Genomic DNA, 12,170 nt, shown 5'->3' on the forward strand with positions numbered 1-12,170 from the left:
AGTAGGAAAAAGTTAGCACATATTCCAGGAAATGCTTTGCGGTCTGTGGCAAGTTGGAATTGCTAATATAGAGGTTTGAACTCAGGGCCTCACACTCTTGCTTCTCTTTTTTTCCACTCAAAGCTGGACCTATACCATTTGAGCATACCTCCTCGCCTTCCATGTTTGTGCAAGTTAATTGGAAATAAAATTCTCACAGTCTCTTCTGCCCTGGCTCTCTTTGGAACTGTGTTCTTCAGATCACTGCCGCTTGAGTAGCTAAGTTTGGAGGCTTGAGCCACTGGCACGACACAGTACAGGGTATTCTGTGATCTAGCTTCTTCTGCATGATTATCCTTCACAGTAAGAAAGTGGGGGGGTGGGAAAGGAGCAAGAAACAGGTACTGGGAACAATTGTTAAATAAAGCAGCTTATGAATTTCCTCCAACTGGAGATGGTGTCAGTTGGAATTGCCTTCTGCCAGAAGGAAGAAAGAGACACATGGACTCCATTGTGGTTTCTGGTTACTCCTGCCTTTCTCTTACTTTGGCTGTAATCCCAAAGTAAAGGATATGCTTTATGTAGCCATAGCTCTCTGCACTCTTCAGTCACTTCTCAGCAGAGCAAAGGGGAATCTTCATCCATGCTCTCCTACGAGCACAACAGCCAGAGGAGGATGCTCTTAGGAGAGGAACACAAAGGCCTACACGAATCTGATCATATATAAAGTAATATTTATCTAAATGAACTCCTGAAAATGGAAACAGCATTTGATTTTCTTTGTGGCTGTTTCTGGGCCCGGGTTCTTTCCCTGAGCTCTTCAGCTCAAGACTACTGCCCTACCCCTGGAGCCAAAGTGCCAGTTCTGATTTTTCTGGTAATTAATTGGAGATAAGAGTCCCTAGAGCCACCATGCCTGGCTTGTTTTTGTTTTCTTGTTGTCTTTTTTTCTTGTTTATCTATCTTTGGAAGGGTAAGGGGGCATAGACCTAGAGGATCAAAGCATGAACAAATGTAGCCGTGGTGCTCATTAGACACTGTTGACCATGAACTATACAACTTGTAAGTGGGGATGGAGGGAAAGACTGGGAGGCAGTGAGGGAAGGGGTGACATCCAAAAAGTACTCTTTACCTGACATATGTAACTGTAATCCTTCTGTGTATCAACTTTAGAATATCAATTTTAAAAAAAAGACCAGGGCACTGATAACTCATGCCTGTAATCCTAGCTACTCATGAGATTGAGATCTGAGGATTGTGGTTCAAAGTCAGCCTGGGCACTAAAGTCTGTGAGACTCTTATCTCCAATTAACCACCAGAAAACTAGAAGTAGAGCTGTTGCTCAAGTGGTAGAGCGCTAGCCTTGAGCTGAAGAGCTTAGGGACAGCCCCTAGGCCCAGAATTCAGGATACACAGCCTACTAAAAACAAACAAAAATAACAAAAACTCAGCTGGACCTGGCTGCTGTGGCTATGGCAGGCTTTTTTGGGGGGCAGGGGGCAGGTCTCGTTGTATTGCCCAAGTCTACTTCTGATTTGTGACGTTAGCAGCCCTGCTCCATAGTTGGAACTATTTACTGGCTTGATATTTGTTCTTGAAAATTAATCTTCACAGGCTTTATAAGAGGTGGGAGGGAGGGAGAGAGAGGGGGAGGGGGAGGGGGAGAGAGGGAAAGGGAGAGTGGGGAAGAGAGGGGGAGGAGAAGAGGAAGAGGGAGGAGGGAGAGAGGGAGAGAGGCTTGAACTCTGGGCCTGGGCACTACTGTCCCTGAGCTCTTCAGCTCAAGGCTGTCACACTATCCCTGGACCCTCAGCGCCACTTCCAGTTTTCGGGTGGTTAATTGAAGATAAGAGTCTCATGGACTTTAGTGCCCAGGCAGGCTTTGAACCACAATCCTCAGATCTCACCTCCTGAGTAGCTAGGATTACATTCATGAACCACTGCCCCCAGCTGCTGCTGCTATTTTTACTAAGGCAAACATCTGGATGGTTTCACAATTCGGATGTTTACAAACTTGATTTCTGGGGAATAAAATTATTTGGGTATGTGCCGTTTTACTTTATTACTTTTTTCTCTTTTTAATAATTAGGACTTGTGTAAAAAAAACCTTGAAGGTTAAAGATCTTAGATTAAAAATGGAAATGGCCAGGTGCCAGTGGCTCATACCTTTAATCCTAGCTACTCAGGAGGATGAGTTATGAGGCAGGAAAGTCCCTATGAGTGTTTTTTTGTTTGTTTGTTTGTTTTTTAGCTAGTCCTGGGGCTTGAACTCTGGGTCTGAGCACTGTCCTTGGGCTTTTTCAAGGCTCTACCACTTGAGCCACAGCACCATTTCCAGCTTTTTCTATGTGGTACAGATGAATTGAACCCAGGTCTTTGTGCAGGCTGCTAGGCAAGCACTCTACCACCAGACCAAACTCCTGGTCCCCCTGTGAGACTTTTTTTTTTATCTCCAATCACCCATTCAAAAACCATTAAGTGGTGCTGTGGCTCAAAGTGATAGAGCAAAAGAGCTCAGAGACAGTGCCCAGGCCCTGAGTTCAAGCCCCATAACCAACCAACCCCCCCCAAAAAAGGAAATGTTTGAAATTTAATATTGTGAGAGAACTAAGACTATAGTTGCCTTAAGTTTTACTATGTACCTACTCCGTGGGAAGGGATGGTCCACTTGTTCCTTCAGAACAAAGATTTCTGCCTTTCTGGAGTTCACATTGCGCAGGATCATGCAGTGTGTTTGGTGGTGCAGGATTGAGGAAAATGAACAGAACTGTACAGCTGGGTAATAAAGAGTGCGCAGATTGACATGGCACAATTAGAGCCAAGAATTAAACAAGGTAAAGCAATTAATAGGCAGTGATTTGGAGATCTTTGCCTTTTAGGAGGTGATTATTCTCCCAGAATAGAGCAGCTAGTTCTAAGGCCCTGAGGTAGGGCTCAGCAAGGTGCCAGCATGACTGGGATGGAAAGGGTGGAGGGAACCGTAGGTGACCAGGTACACTGGCCATAGAGACACAGTCGGATAATGCAGTATCTGCAAAACTGTCAGGACTGCAGGCTTTACTATGGATGAAATGTGGAACCACTGAACAGTTCTTCTGTGTGTCTGTGTGTGCATGTGCGCGTGCGCCTGCATGCCTGCACCCTGGGGCTTAGCTCAGGGCTTTTGCACCGCTCTTTAGATTTTCACTTGAGGATAGTGCTCTAGTGCCAGCCACAGTTCCACTTCTTTCTACTGTTATCTTATTGGAGATAGAGTCTCTCATAGACTTTCCTGCCTAGGCAGGCTTTGACCTTGATCCTCAGTTCTTAGTTTCTTGACTAGCTAGGATTACAACATGAGACACAGGCACCAAGCCATTGTAGAATTTTGAGCACAGAATCCTATGGAGATTTGTTTTGTTTTATTTTTTTGCCAGTCTTGGGGCTTGAACTCCAGGCTTGGGCACTGTCCTTGAGCTTTCTCAAGGCTAGTGCTCTACCGTTTGAGCCACAGCACGACGTCTGGCTTTTTCTGTGTATGTAGTACCAAGGAATTGAGCCCAGGGCTTTGTGCATGCTAGACAAGCACCCTACCACTAGGCTACACACCTGGCCCCATCTGATTGAGTTTTGGTTTGTTTTGTGTCAGTCCTAGGGCTTAAACTCCAGGCCTGGGGCCTCTCCCTGAGCTTTTTGTGCTCCATGCTAGTTCTCCATCACTGGAACTACAGTTCTACTTCAAGCTTTTAGGTACTTAATTGGAGATAAAACTGTCACAGAGTTCTGCCTTTGAACTGCAGTTCTCAGAACTCAGCCTCCTGAGTAACTAGTATTATAGGCATAAACCACCAGCACCTGGATTCTAGTGTAAAGCTTTTTTTTTTTTTTTTTTTTTTTGCCAGTTCTGGGCTTGGGCTCAGGGCCTGAGCACTGTCCCTGGACTTTCCCAAGGCTAGAGCTCTACCACTTGGGCCTGAGCACTGTCCTTGGACTTTCTCAAGACTAGACCTCTACCACTTGAGCCACAGCACCACTCCTAGCTTTTTTCTATGTATGTGATACAGAGGAATTGAACTCGGGTCTTCATGCATGGTAGGCAAGCACTCTACCACTAGGCCAAACTCCCGGCCCATGAGTTCATTTCTTGTAGAACATTGTTATCCCCTCCCTCCTGTTTCTCCCACTTTCCCTCCCCCTCCTCTCCAAACTGCTGTAGAATTTTGAGCTCCAGATCTGATCAAGTTTTTAAGGATCTCTCTGGGGCTGGTTTGAAAATACAGGCTATACTGGGGTAAGAGCAGGAGCAACGTGAACAGGAGGTGGCACTTGCTGGGTATACTTCAAAGACAGGGCCAACAGAAGTTCCTGATGGAAAAGTTGCAGACCGAGAAGAAGACCGGAGTGTCAGGTGGTTGCAGAGGACTGGGCCTTTGCATGGATGGAGTCGCTGCAGTGGAGAAATCTGAAGTGGAGAGCAGTTTGGGGAGACCATTCCGGTCTGGGGGGTTCCGATTTGCCAATACTGATTGTAGGACAGCTCTAAGTGCATTCGTGGGCATGTTGAGTGAGTGAGTCTGGACTCTGTGTGGGAGGTCTGGAGTGGAGAGGTAGAATCTTCATGCCAGGAGGGCCGGAGTCAGGCTGGCATCAGGAAGGAAGTGGTAAGTGCGGGTTGGAAGGACCAACCAAGCACCTCCCTTCCCAGCATTGCAGTTTCAGAGAGCTTCTGATGGGCCATTTCCGTTTTGACATTTTCTTTATTAGGTAAATAAATGCTTTAATTTTTTTTAAAGGCTTATGACTGTTATGTAATCCTAGCTACTCAAGAGCTTGAGATCTGAGGATCCAAGATGAAAGGCAGTCTAGGCTGGAAGGTACATTCGAGTCATCTACAGTTAACCAGCAAAAAGAATGTAGCCTAGGGACAGGAGTTTGGCCTAGTAGTAGAGTGCTTGAACATGCACGAAGACCCAGGTTCGATTCCTTGGTACATACATAGAAAAAGCCTGAAGTGATGCTGTGGCTCAAGTGGTAGAGCCTTGAGAAAACCCAAGACCAGTGCTCAGGCCTTGAGTTCAAGGGCCAGGACTGGGGGCGGGGGAAGGCCAGGAATGGTGGCTTATGCCTATAATTCTAGCTACTCAAGATCTTGGTTGAGATCTGAGGATCATGGTTCAAAGCCAGCCACTCAGGAAGCTAGATAAGAGGAAATTGGTTAAAAGCCAGCCACATTAGCCTTAAACAAAATCTCAGAACTTTAGCACCAAGACCCTGACTTCAAGTCTCAGGAGTATAACACACACACACACACACACGCACACGCACACACACACACACTCTCGCTCGTATGCCAACCAGGCCCTGATTTCATCAAATGGTAGAACACAAGCCTTGAGTGAGAGCATGAGGACTTGAACTCATGCCCCCAGTACCAGCCAAAACTATAACAAAAGAAGATTTCCCACAGATGACCAGTTCTCAACCTTCCTGACAGTGTAGTTCTATCTGTGCTCACATTAACTGTTCTATTACAAGTGTCTTTTACTCTGGTGCTTTCCTGATCACTTGGAAGGATTCTTAGAGGTCCACGCTAATGTAAGGCTTTCTGAATAGGTACGACATCTGGTTACAATTTGGTTTCAATTCCCAGCTTATGCAGCCAACAACCAAATAAGGATTGTTTCCAAATGTGAGTCTTCTGAGTCAGGCATAAACAAGATGAGTTTTATGTTTACCATTCCATCCAAGATGGTTAGCAGATGAAATGTTTGAAAAGGTAGGCTTTGTCCTGTCGAAGTTGGCATACACACAGTGGTGAATGTGGGAGGGGTGTGCTTGTAGCCACAGATTGTGTCTGTTGTGTATTTGTATATCTTTTAAATGACCTTTTAAAATGGTGAGTCTTAGCACTGGAACTCACAGGCACAGGCAGAAGATTCCAGAACAGAATCCCAGGGTCACAACAGATTGGAGAGAGACTCAATAAATGGGACTACCTAAAAATAAAAAGTTTCTCTACAGATAAAAGCATAGTGGCAAAAGTAGAGAGACAGCCAACCAACTGGGAAAAGATATTTACCAATAATACATCTGACAAATGCTTAATATCCAGTATCTACAGGGAACTCAAGAAACTAATCCCCCGAAAACCCAATAAACCATTCACTAAATGGGCAAGGGAACTAAAGAGATTTATCAAAAGAAGAGGTTAATATGGTAGAAAAGCATATGAGAAAATGCTCATCATCCATGGTCATAAAGGAAATGTAAATAAAAGCAACCCTAAGATACCACCTTACCCCAACAAGAATGGCCAAGATGACAATGACAGATGCTGGCGGGGTTGTGGAGAAAAAGGAACCCTAATACACTGTTGGTGGGAATGTAAACTAGTTCAGCCACTCTTGAAAGTAGTATGGAGGTTTCTTAAAGAACTGAAAATTGACCTTCCCTACGATCCCGCCATACCACTTCTGGGCATCTAACCCTGAACAATATAACCCAAGATATGATAAGGACATCTGCTCAGTTATGTTCGTCTCTGCACTATTCACAATAGCCAGGCAATGGAAACAATCCAGATGCCCTACTGCAGATGAATGGATACAGAAAATGTGGTATATATATTCAATGGAATTCTACATAGCCAACAGGCAATAAAATAATGGCATTCACAGGGAAGTGGATGAATCTAGAGCGAATCATGTTGAGTGAGACAAGTCAAGACGTAAGGAACAAAAGGTATCCTTAATGTGTGGCTATTAAATCCAAAGAGTACAAGAGCGAGGACTCAATATTTGCTTACCCAATGCTATGGACATGGTAATGGAAATATAAACATAACTATATAGACATAAAAACCTATGACTCTATAGACATAATGTTTTATTTCATGAATTAATATGTATCTATGACATATAAACCCTTAGCCTAATTTTGATTAAGTTCTAAAAACAAAGTCCCAGTGATTGTATATAGAGATTCCCTTCTTGAACACTTGTTTGTTAAACTTGTCATTTGAAATAGGATGTAAAAATCAATTTTTAAATAAATTCTTTAATTAAAAAAATGGCAAAAAAAAATGTGAGTCTTAGGCCAGGAGTTGGACTAGTGTTAGACTGCTTGCCTAGCATGCATGAAGACCAGGGTTTGATTACTTGGTACCACATACATAGAAAAAAAAGCTGGAAGTGGTGCTGTGGCTCACATGGTAGAGTGCTAGTCTTGAGAAAGCCCAGGGACAGTGCCCAGGCCCTGAATTCAAGGCCCAGGACTGGCAAAAAAAAAAAAAATAAATCTGAGTCTTAGCCTGCAGTCCTAGCTATTCAGGCGACTGAGATCTGAGGATCGAAGTTCAAGGACAGCTTGGGAAGGAAAAGTATGTGAGACTTTCATCTGTAACCACAAAAAAAATTTTTTTTAAGTCAGTAGTGGAGCTGTGCTTCAGTGGTAGAGCACTAGCCTTGAGCAAAAAGTGCTCAAGGACAGTGCCCAGCCCTGAGTTCAAGCTCCAGAACTGGCAAAAACTAAAACAAAAACGATCCTAGGCAAGAAAATCCATGAGCTTCTTGTCCAATGAGCCACCAGAAAACTGAAAGTGGAGCTGTGGCTCAGAGGCAGAGCACTAGCCTTGAGCAGAGTAGTTCAGGGATAGGGTTCAGGCCCCAAATTAAAGGCCCATGACAAAAAAAAAAAGCAGCAGCAGCCCAGGCCCTGAGTTCAATCCCAGTGCGAATACACACACACACACACACACACACACACACACACACACACATATATATATATATATATATATATATATATATATATACTGTTTCTTGTGCCAGGACTAGAACTTGAACTCAGGGTCTCACACTTTTGCTCCACTGGTATTCCGTCACTTGAGCCACACCTCTACTTATTGCTGATTAGTTGGAGATGAGTCCCACAGATTTGTCTGCATGAGCTGGCTTCATACTTTTGATTCTCAGATCTCAGCCTTCTGAGTAGCTAGGTAGCTAGTATTACAGATGTGAGCCACTGGTGGCACTTAGCTTATATCACATATTAATACATAGTATACAAGATCTGTTTGTTTGTTTGTTTGTTTTTGCTAATCCTGGGGCTTGAACTCAGGGCCTGAGCATTGTCCTTGGGCTTTCCTCAAGGCTAGCACTCTACTACTTGAGCCTCAGCACCACTTCTGGCCTTTTCTGTGTAGGTGGCACTGATGAATTGAACCCAGGTTTTTGTGCATGCTAGGCAATCATTCTATCGATAGGCCATGCTCCTAGCCTCTATTTTTTAAATATACATTTTCTTCATTTAACACATAAGTTTTGTCACTGTCAGCTGTTATAAGTTAAAGCTAACTCTGCACTGTTGTTTTGGGAATAACTTTTTATTTCTTTGGCCCACGTATCTATTTTTTTTATTACCTTTAAGTAGTTGTACAAAGGAGTTGCCATTTTTAACAAAGCAGTTTATGAATGCAGTGCATCTTAATCAATGTCACATGTAGAATCCCAGCTACTCTGTAGGTGGAGATTTGAGTATTGTAGTTCAAAGCCAGCCTGGGCAGAAAAATCCACGTGGCTCTTACATACATCCAAGCAAGAAGCTTCAAGTGGAAATATAGCTTAAGTGGTAGAGCATCAGCATGGAGTAAAAAAAATTGTGAGAGTGTGAAGCCCTGAATTCAGTTCCCAGTACTAAAACAAAAAGGAAAGAAGGAGGGAGAGAAGGAAGGAAGGAAGGGAGGAAGGGAGGGAGGAAGGAAGGAAAGGAGGGAGGGAGGAAAGGAGGGAGGGAGAGAGGGAAAGAGGGAGGGAGGGAACTAAATGAAAGATTCATCTCTTCCCTTTTGTAAGTACCTCACTGGCATACTTCAGCATTGTTTTGAGTCTGGGGTAGGAGGCAGGGAGTTTGGCCTAGTGGTAAAGTGCTTGCCTAGCATGCACAAAGACCTGGGTTTGATTCCTAAGTACCACATACATAGAAAAAAGCTGGAAGTGGTGCTGTGGCTCAAGTGGTAGAGCACTAGCATTGAGGGAAAGCCCAGAGACAGTGCTCAGGCCCTGAGTTCAAGCCCGACAACTGGCACACACACACAAAAGAGTCTGGGGTGTGGAGGGAGTTGGAAATAAATTGGACAATATTGTCAGTACAATTTCACTGTTGTCTGTGGAAACCCTGGGTCCCTCTTCCTTCCTCTTGCTTTGTGGATGAAGCGTGAGGAAGTCAGTGGGGGTGAGGGGGGGGTGGGCGTGTGGCAGATGTACATTTGTTTGTTTCTGTTTGAGCCATTCTTCTAGATCCCTGAGGTCAGCTGTCCCCTTGGTGTTTTCTTACTTGATGACTGGTAACTGACTGGACACGAGAAAAAATGCTTTTACCAGACTAGCCAGGCCCCTCCCATCCTCTGGGTGGCCTAGATTATAGCAGCTGATCTGCCTTTTTCTGTGTCCCTGGAAGGAAAAGGTGCAGTGTGTGGCCATCTTTGCTCCACATGCACTAAAGGTGTCCAAAGCACAGGGCCCACCCAGGAAAAAGCACAAAGTTATTTCCATGTTTCATCCCATAACTGTGCTGTTGGTGTTTTCTGAGATCAGGAGAAGCTTAGCTTGCAAAGGGTTGAATAGGCCCTCCTGTACTTATCTGGGCTTTCTTTTTGAACCCACAGGCAGCAGTACCTGTCCAAAGGTCATTGTAGTTCCACCTTGTTCAACAAGCAGCACAACCACACTGGTTGATCCGAATGTATCTGAAGAGGCTCAGGGAATAAATGGGAAGACACCAGCGAATCGCTCAGCTGCAAGTCCAAAACCACAAGGTACGCATGCTAGAGGCAGTGGGAAGGAGGGATGTTGGGTGAGGGGCTGTGATGGGGTCTCAGTGAGTTGCTGACCACTGAGGGTCACCCAGAAGAATGATGACACAAAGGGAACTTGAATCTGTGGAAGGTACAACATGGATGAATTATTTTTTTCAGAGATATATCCATCTTTCTGCATGTGTATGTACTGATACTGGGCCTTGAACTCAGGGCCTGGTGCTCTTGCCTGGCTTTTTCTGTTCATGCCTGGCTTCTTGCTGGTTAATTGGAGAGTAAGAATCTTACATATTTTCCTGCCCAGATTGGCTTTGCACTGTGATCCTCACATCTCAGCCAGGCATCAGTCTCGTAAACCTCAGAAGCCAATGTTGCTTCTGCTCTGAAAATAATGAGTATACTTTTGTATTGCTTTTCCCTCCCTCCCTCCCTCCCTCCCTCCCTCCCTCCCTCCCTTCCTCCCTCCCTCCCTCCCTTCCTTCCTTCCTTCTCTTTCTTGGCGGGCAGAGCCTGTGAGGCTTGTGAACTCAGGGCCAGGGAACTGTTCCTGAGCTGGTTTAGCTCAAGGTTTTACCACTGGAGCCGCAGCTCTACTTACAGCTTATTTGTTGTTATTGTTAGTTAATTGGCGATAGTCTCACAGGCTTTCTGCACAGGTTGGCTTTGAACAGAGGTCCTCAGATCCTGACTAGATGGGATTATAAGGGTAAGCCACTGGCACCCAGCTATCTCGTGCTTCTTTTTCACACTGCTAAAGGTGTTTGGGCATCCTCTAAGAAGACTGTCGGCTCTTCATGCCCATAGTTAACATAGGTCAGGGCCTAACTTACTGTCAGTATAACAAACATGTTTGGAACTAGCCAGTAAGAAATGAGTTACTTTAGGTCAACGGATCTGGGAAACAATTCTGAAATGGCTCTTAGCTTACCATTCTTATCGGGAATGCGATTAGATAATGTTTAAATACAAGGCTTTTGAAAATGTCCTAAGGAATGTCATCCACAGCAGTGAAAAGTGAACAATCCACCCATTTAGGATTGAGAGGCCAACAAAGGGGAAAAAAAGTTCTTGACGCTTTGTTCATTGGCTAGTTGGTTTTACAAAGAAATCTCCATTAATCTTCAAGGAACATAAAAACAATTTTTTTGTTTTTGTTTTTTGGCCAGTCACGATGGGCTTGAACTCTATTCTGGAGTCATTTTGCTCAAGGCTAGCGCTTTCTACTTTGAGCCATACATCTGGCTTTTTGGTGGTTAATTGGGCATGTTTCTTGACTTTCCTGCCCCAACTGGCTTTGAACCAAGATCCTCAGATCTCAACCTGGGTAACTAGGGTTACAGCAGGCCTGAGCCACCAGGGCCTAGCTAAAACAATTGTTTTTGATGGTGGGTTTTTTTTTTGTTTTTTTTTTTTGGTGGGTCATGGGGCTTGAACTCAGCCTGGGCGCTGTCCCTGAGCTCTTCAGCTCAAGTCTACCACCCTACCCTTGAGCCAAGCCCCACTTCCCATTTTCTAGAGGTTAATAGGAAATAAGAGTCTCAGGTCCTTTTGTGCCCAGACTGGCTTTAAATGTTGATCCTCAGATCTCAGCCACTTGAGTAACTAGGATTACAGGTGTGAGCCACTGCTCCCAGCGATGGTAGAATTTTTTAAATTTATTTTTATTTATTTATTTATTTAGTGGGTTGTGGGGCTTGAACTTGGCATGAACATTGTCCCTGAGCTGGATCCTCAGATCTCAGCCTCCTGAGTAGTTAGAATTACACATGTGAGCCAACATGCCTGGCCTTGATGGTAGAATTTAAGGCCTTTTAAATTATAGCACATGCACTGGTGGCTAACTACTGTAATTGTAGCTACTCAGGAGGCTGAGATCTAAGGATCATGGTTCAAAGCCAGCCCGTGTACACAGATCTAAAAGCCAGAGTGGAGCTGTGGGTCAAGTGGTGTAGAGTACCAGCTATGAGTAGAAAAGATGAGTAAGAGCATGAGGCCCTGAGTTTAAGCTCCAGGACATAACAAAAAAAATACAGTAAAGCTAAGCCACATTATTTTTACGTTCCTTTTTCTTCTGAATGGATTTTCATTTATAATGAATTCTGAATATTCAGGCAAAACAGTACTGGATATTTTTAGAATTATCATATTTTGGAATATTGCATTTCTATTTTGTTTTACATTTACTTTGGTCACTTTTCTATTTTTGCAAAGAAAAATGTATACCAGAAAATGCATTATAAAAAAAGGTGTAGTTTGAAATTCCCTTTATTTAGGATTTCTGGAAGAAAGCTTTCAAATAAGGTTAAAATAGAATATTCTAGATTATGGGGTAGTTGTCATTTTTTTCTTGTTCCTAAGTATATTCACAGTGGTATATATATGACTATCATGTACTTAC

At 43.9% G+C, this 12,170-nt stretch overlaps 1 protein-coding gene across 2 annotated transcripts in view; it reads left to right on the forward strand.

Annotated features, from left to right (window-relative positions):
* Fgd4 (FYVE, RhoGEF and PH domain containing 4) overlaps nucleotides 1-12,170 on the forward strand; it is a 177,407-nt gene that overhangs the window by 106,084 nt on the left and 59,153 nt on the right. For both annotated transcript variants that reach the window (XM_090319510.1, XM_090319519.1), the window contains exon 2: nucleotides 9,623-9,772. In XM_090319510.1, the coding sequence (XP_090175636.1) occupies nucleotides 9,623-9,772 (150 nt within the window). The remainder of the gene's footprint in view (nucleotides 1-9,622; nucleotides 9,773-12,170) is intronic.

The sequence above is a fragment of the Megascapheus bottae genome, chromosome 2, assembly GCF_031878675.1.
Source record: "Megascapheus bottae isolate mThoBot1 chromosome 2, mThoBot2.hap1, whole genome shotgun sequence".
Taxonomy (NCBI): domain Eukaryota; kingdom Metazoa; phylum Chordata; class Mammalia; order Rodentia; family Geomyidae; genus Megascapheus; species Megascapheus bottae.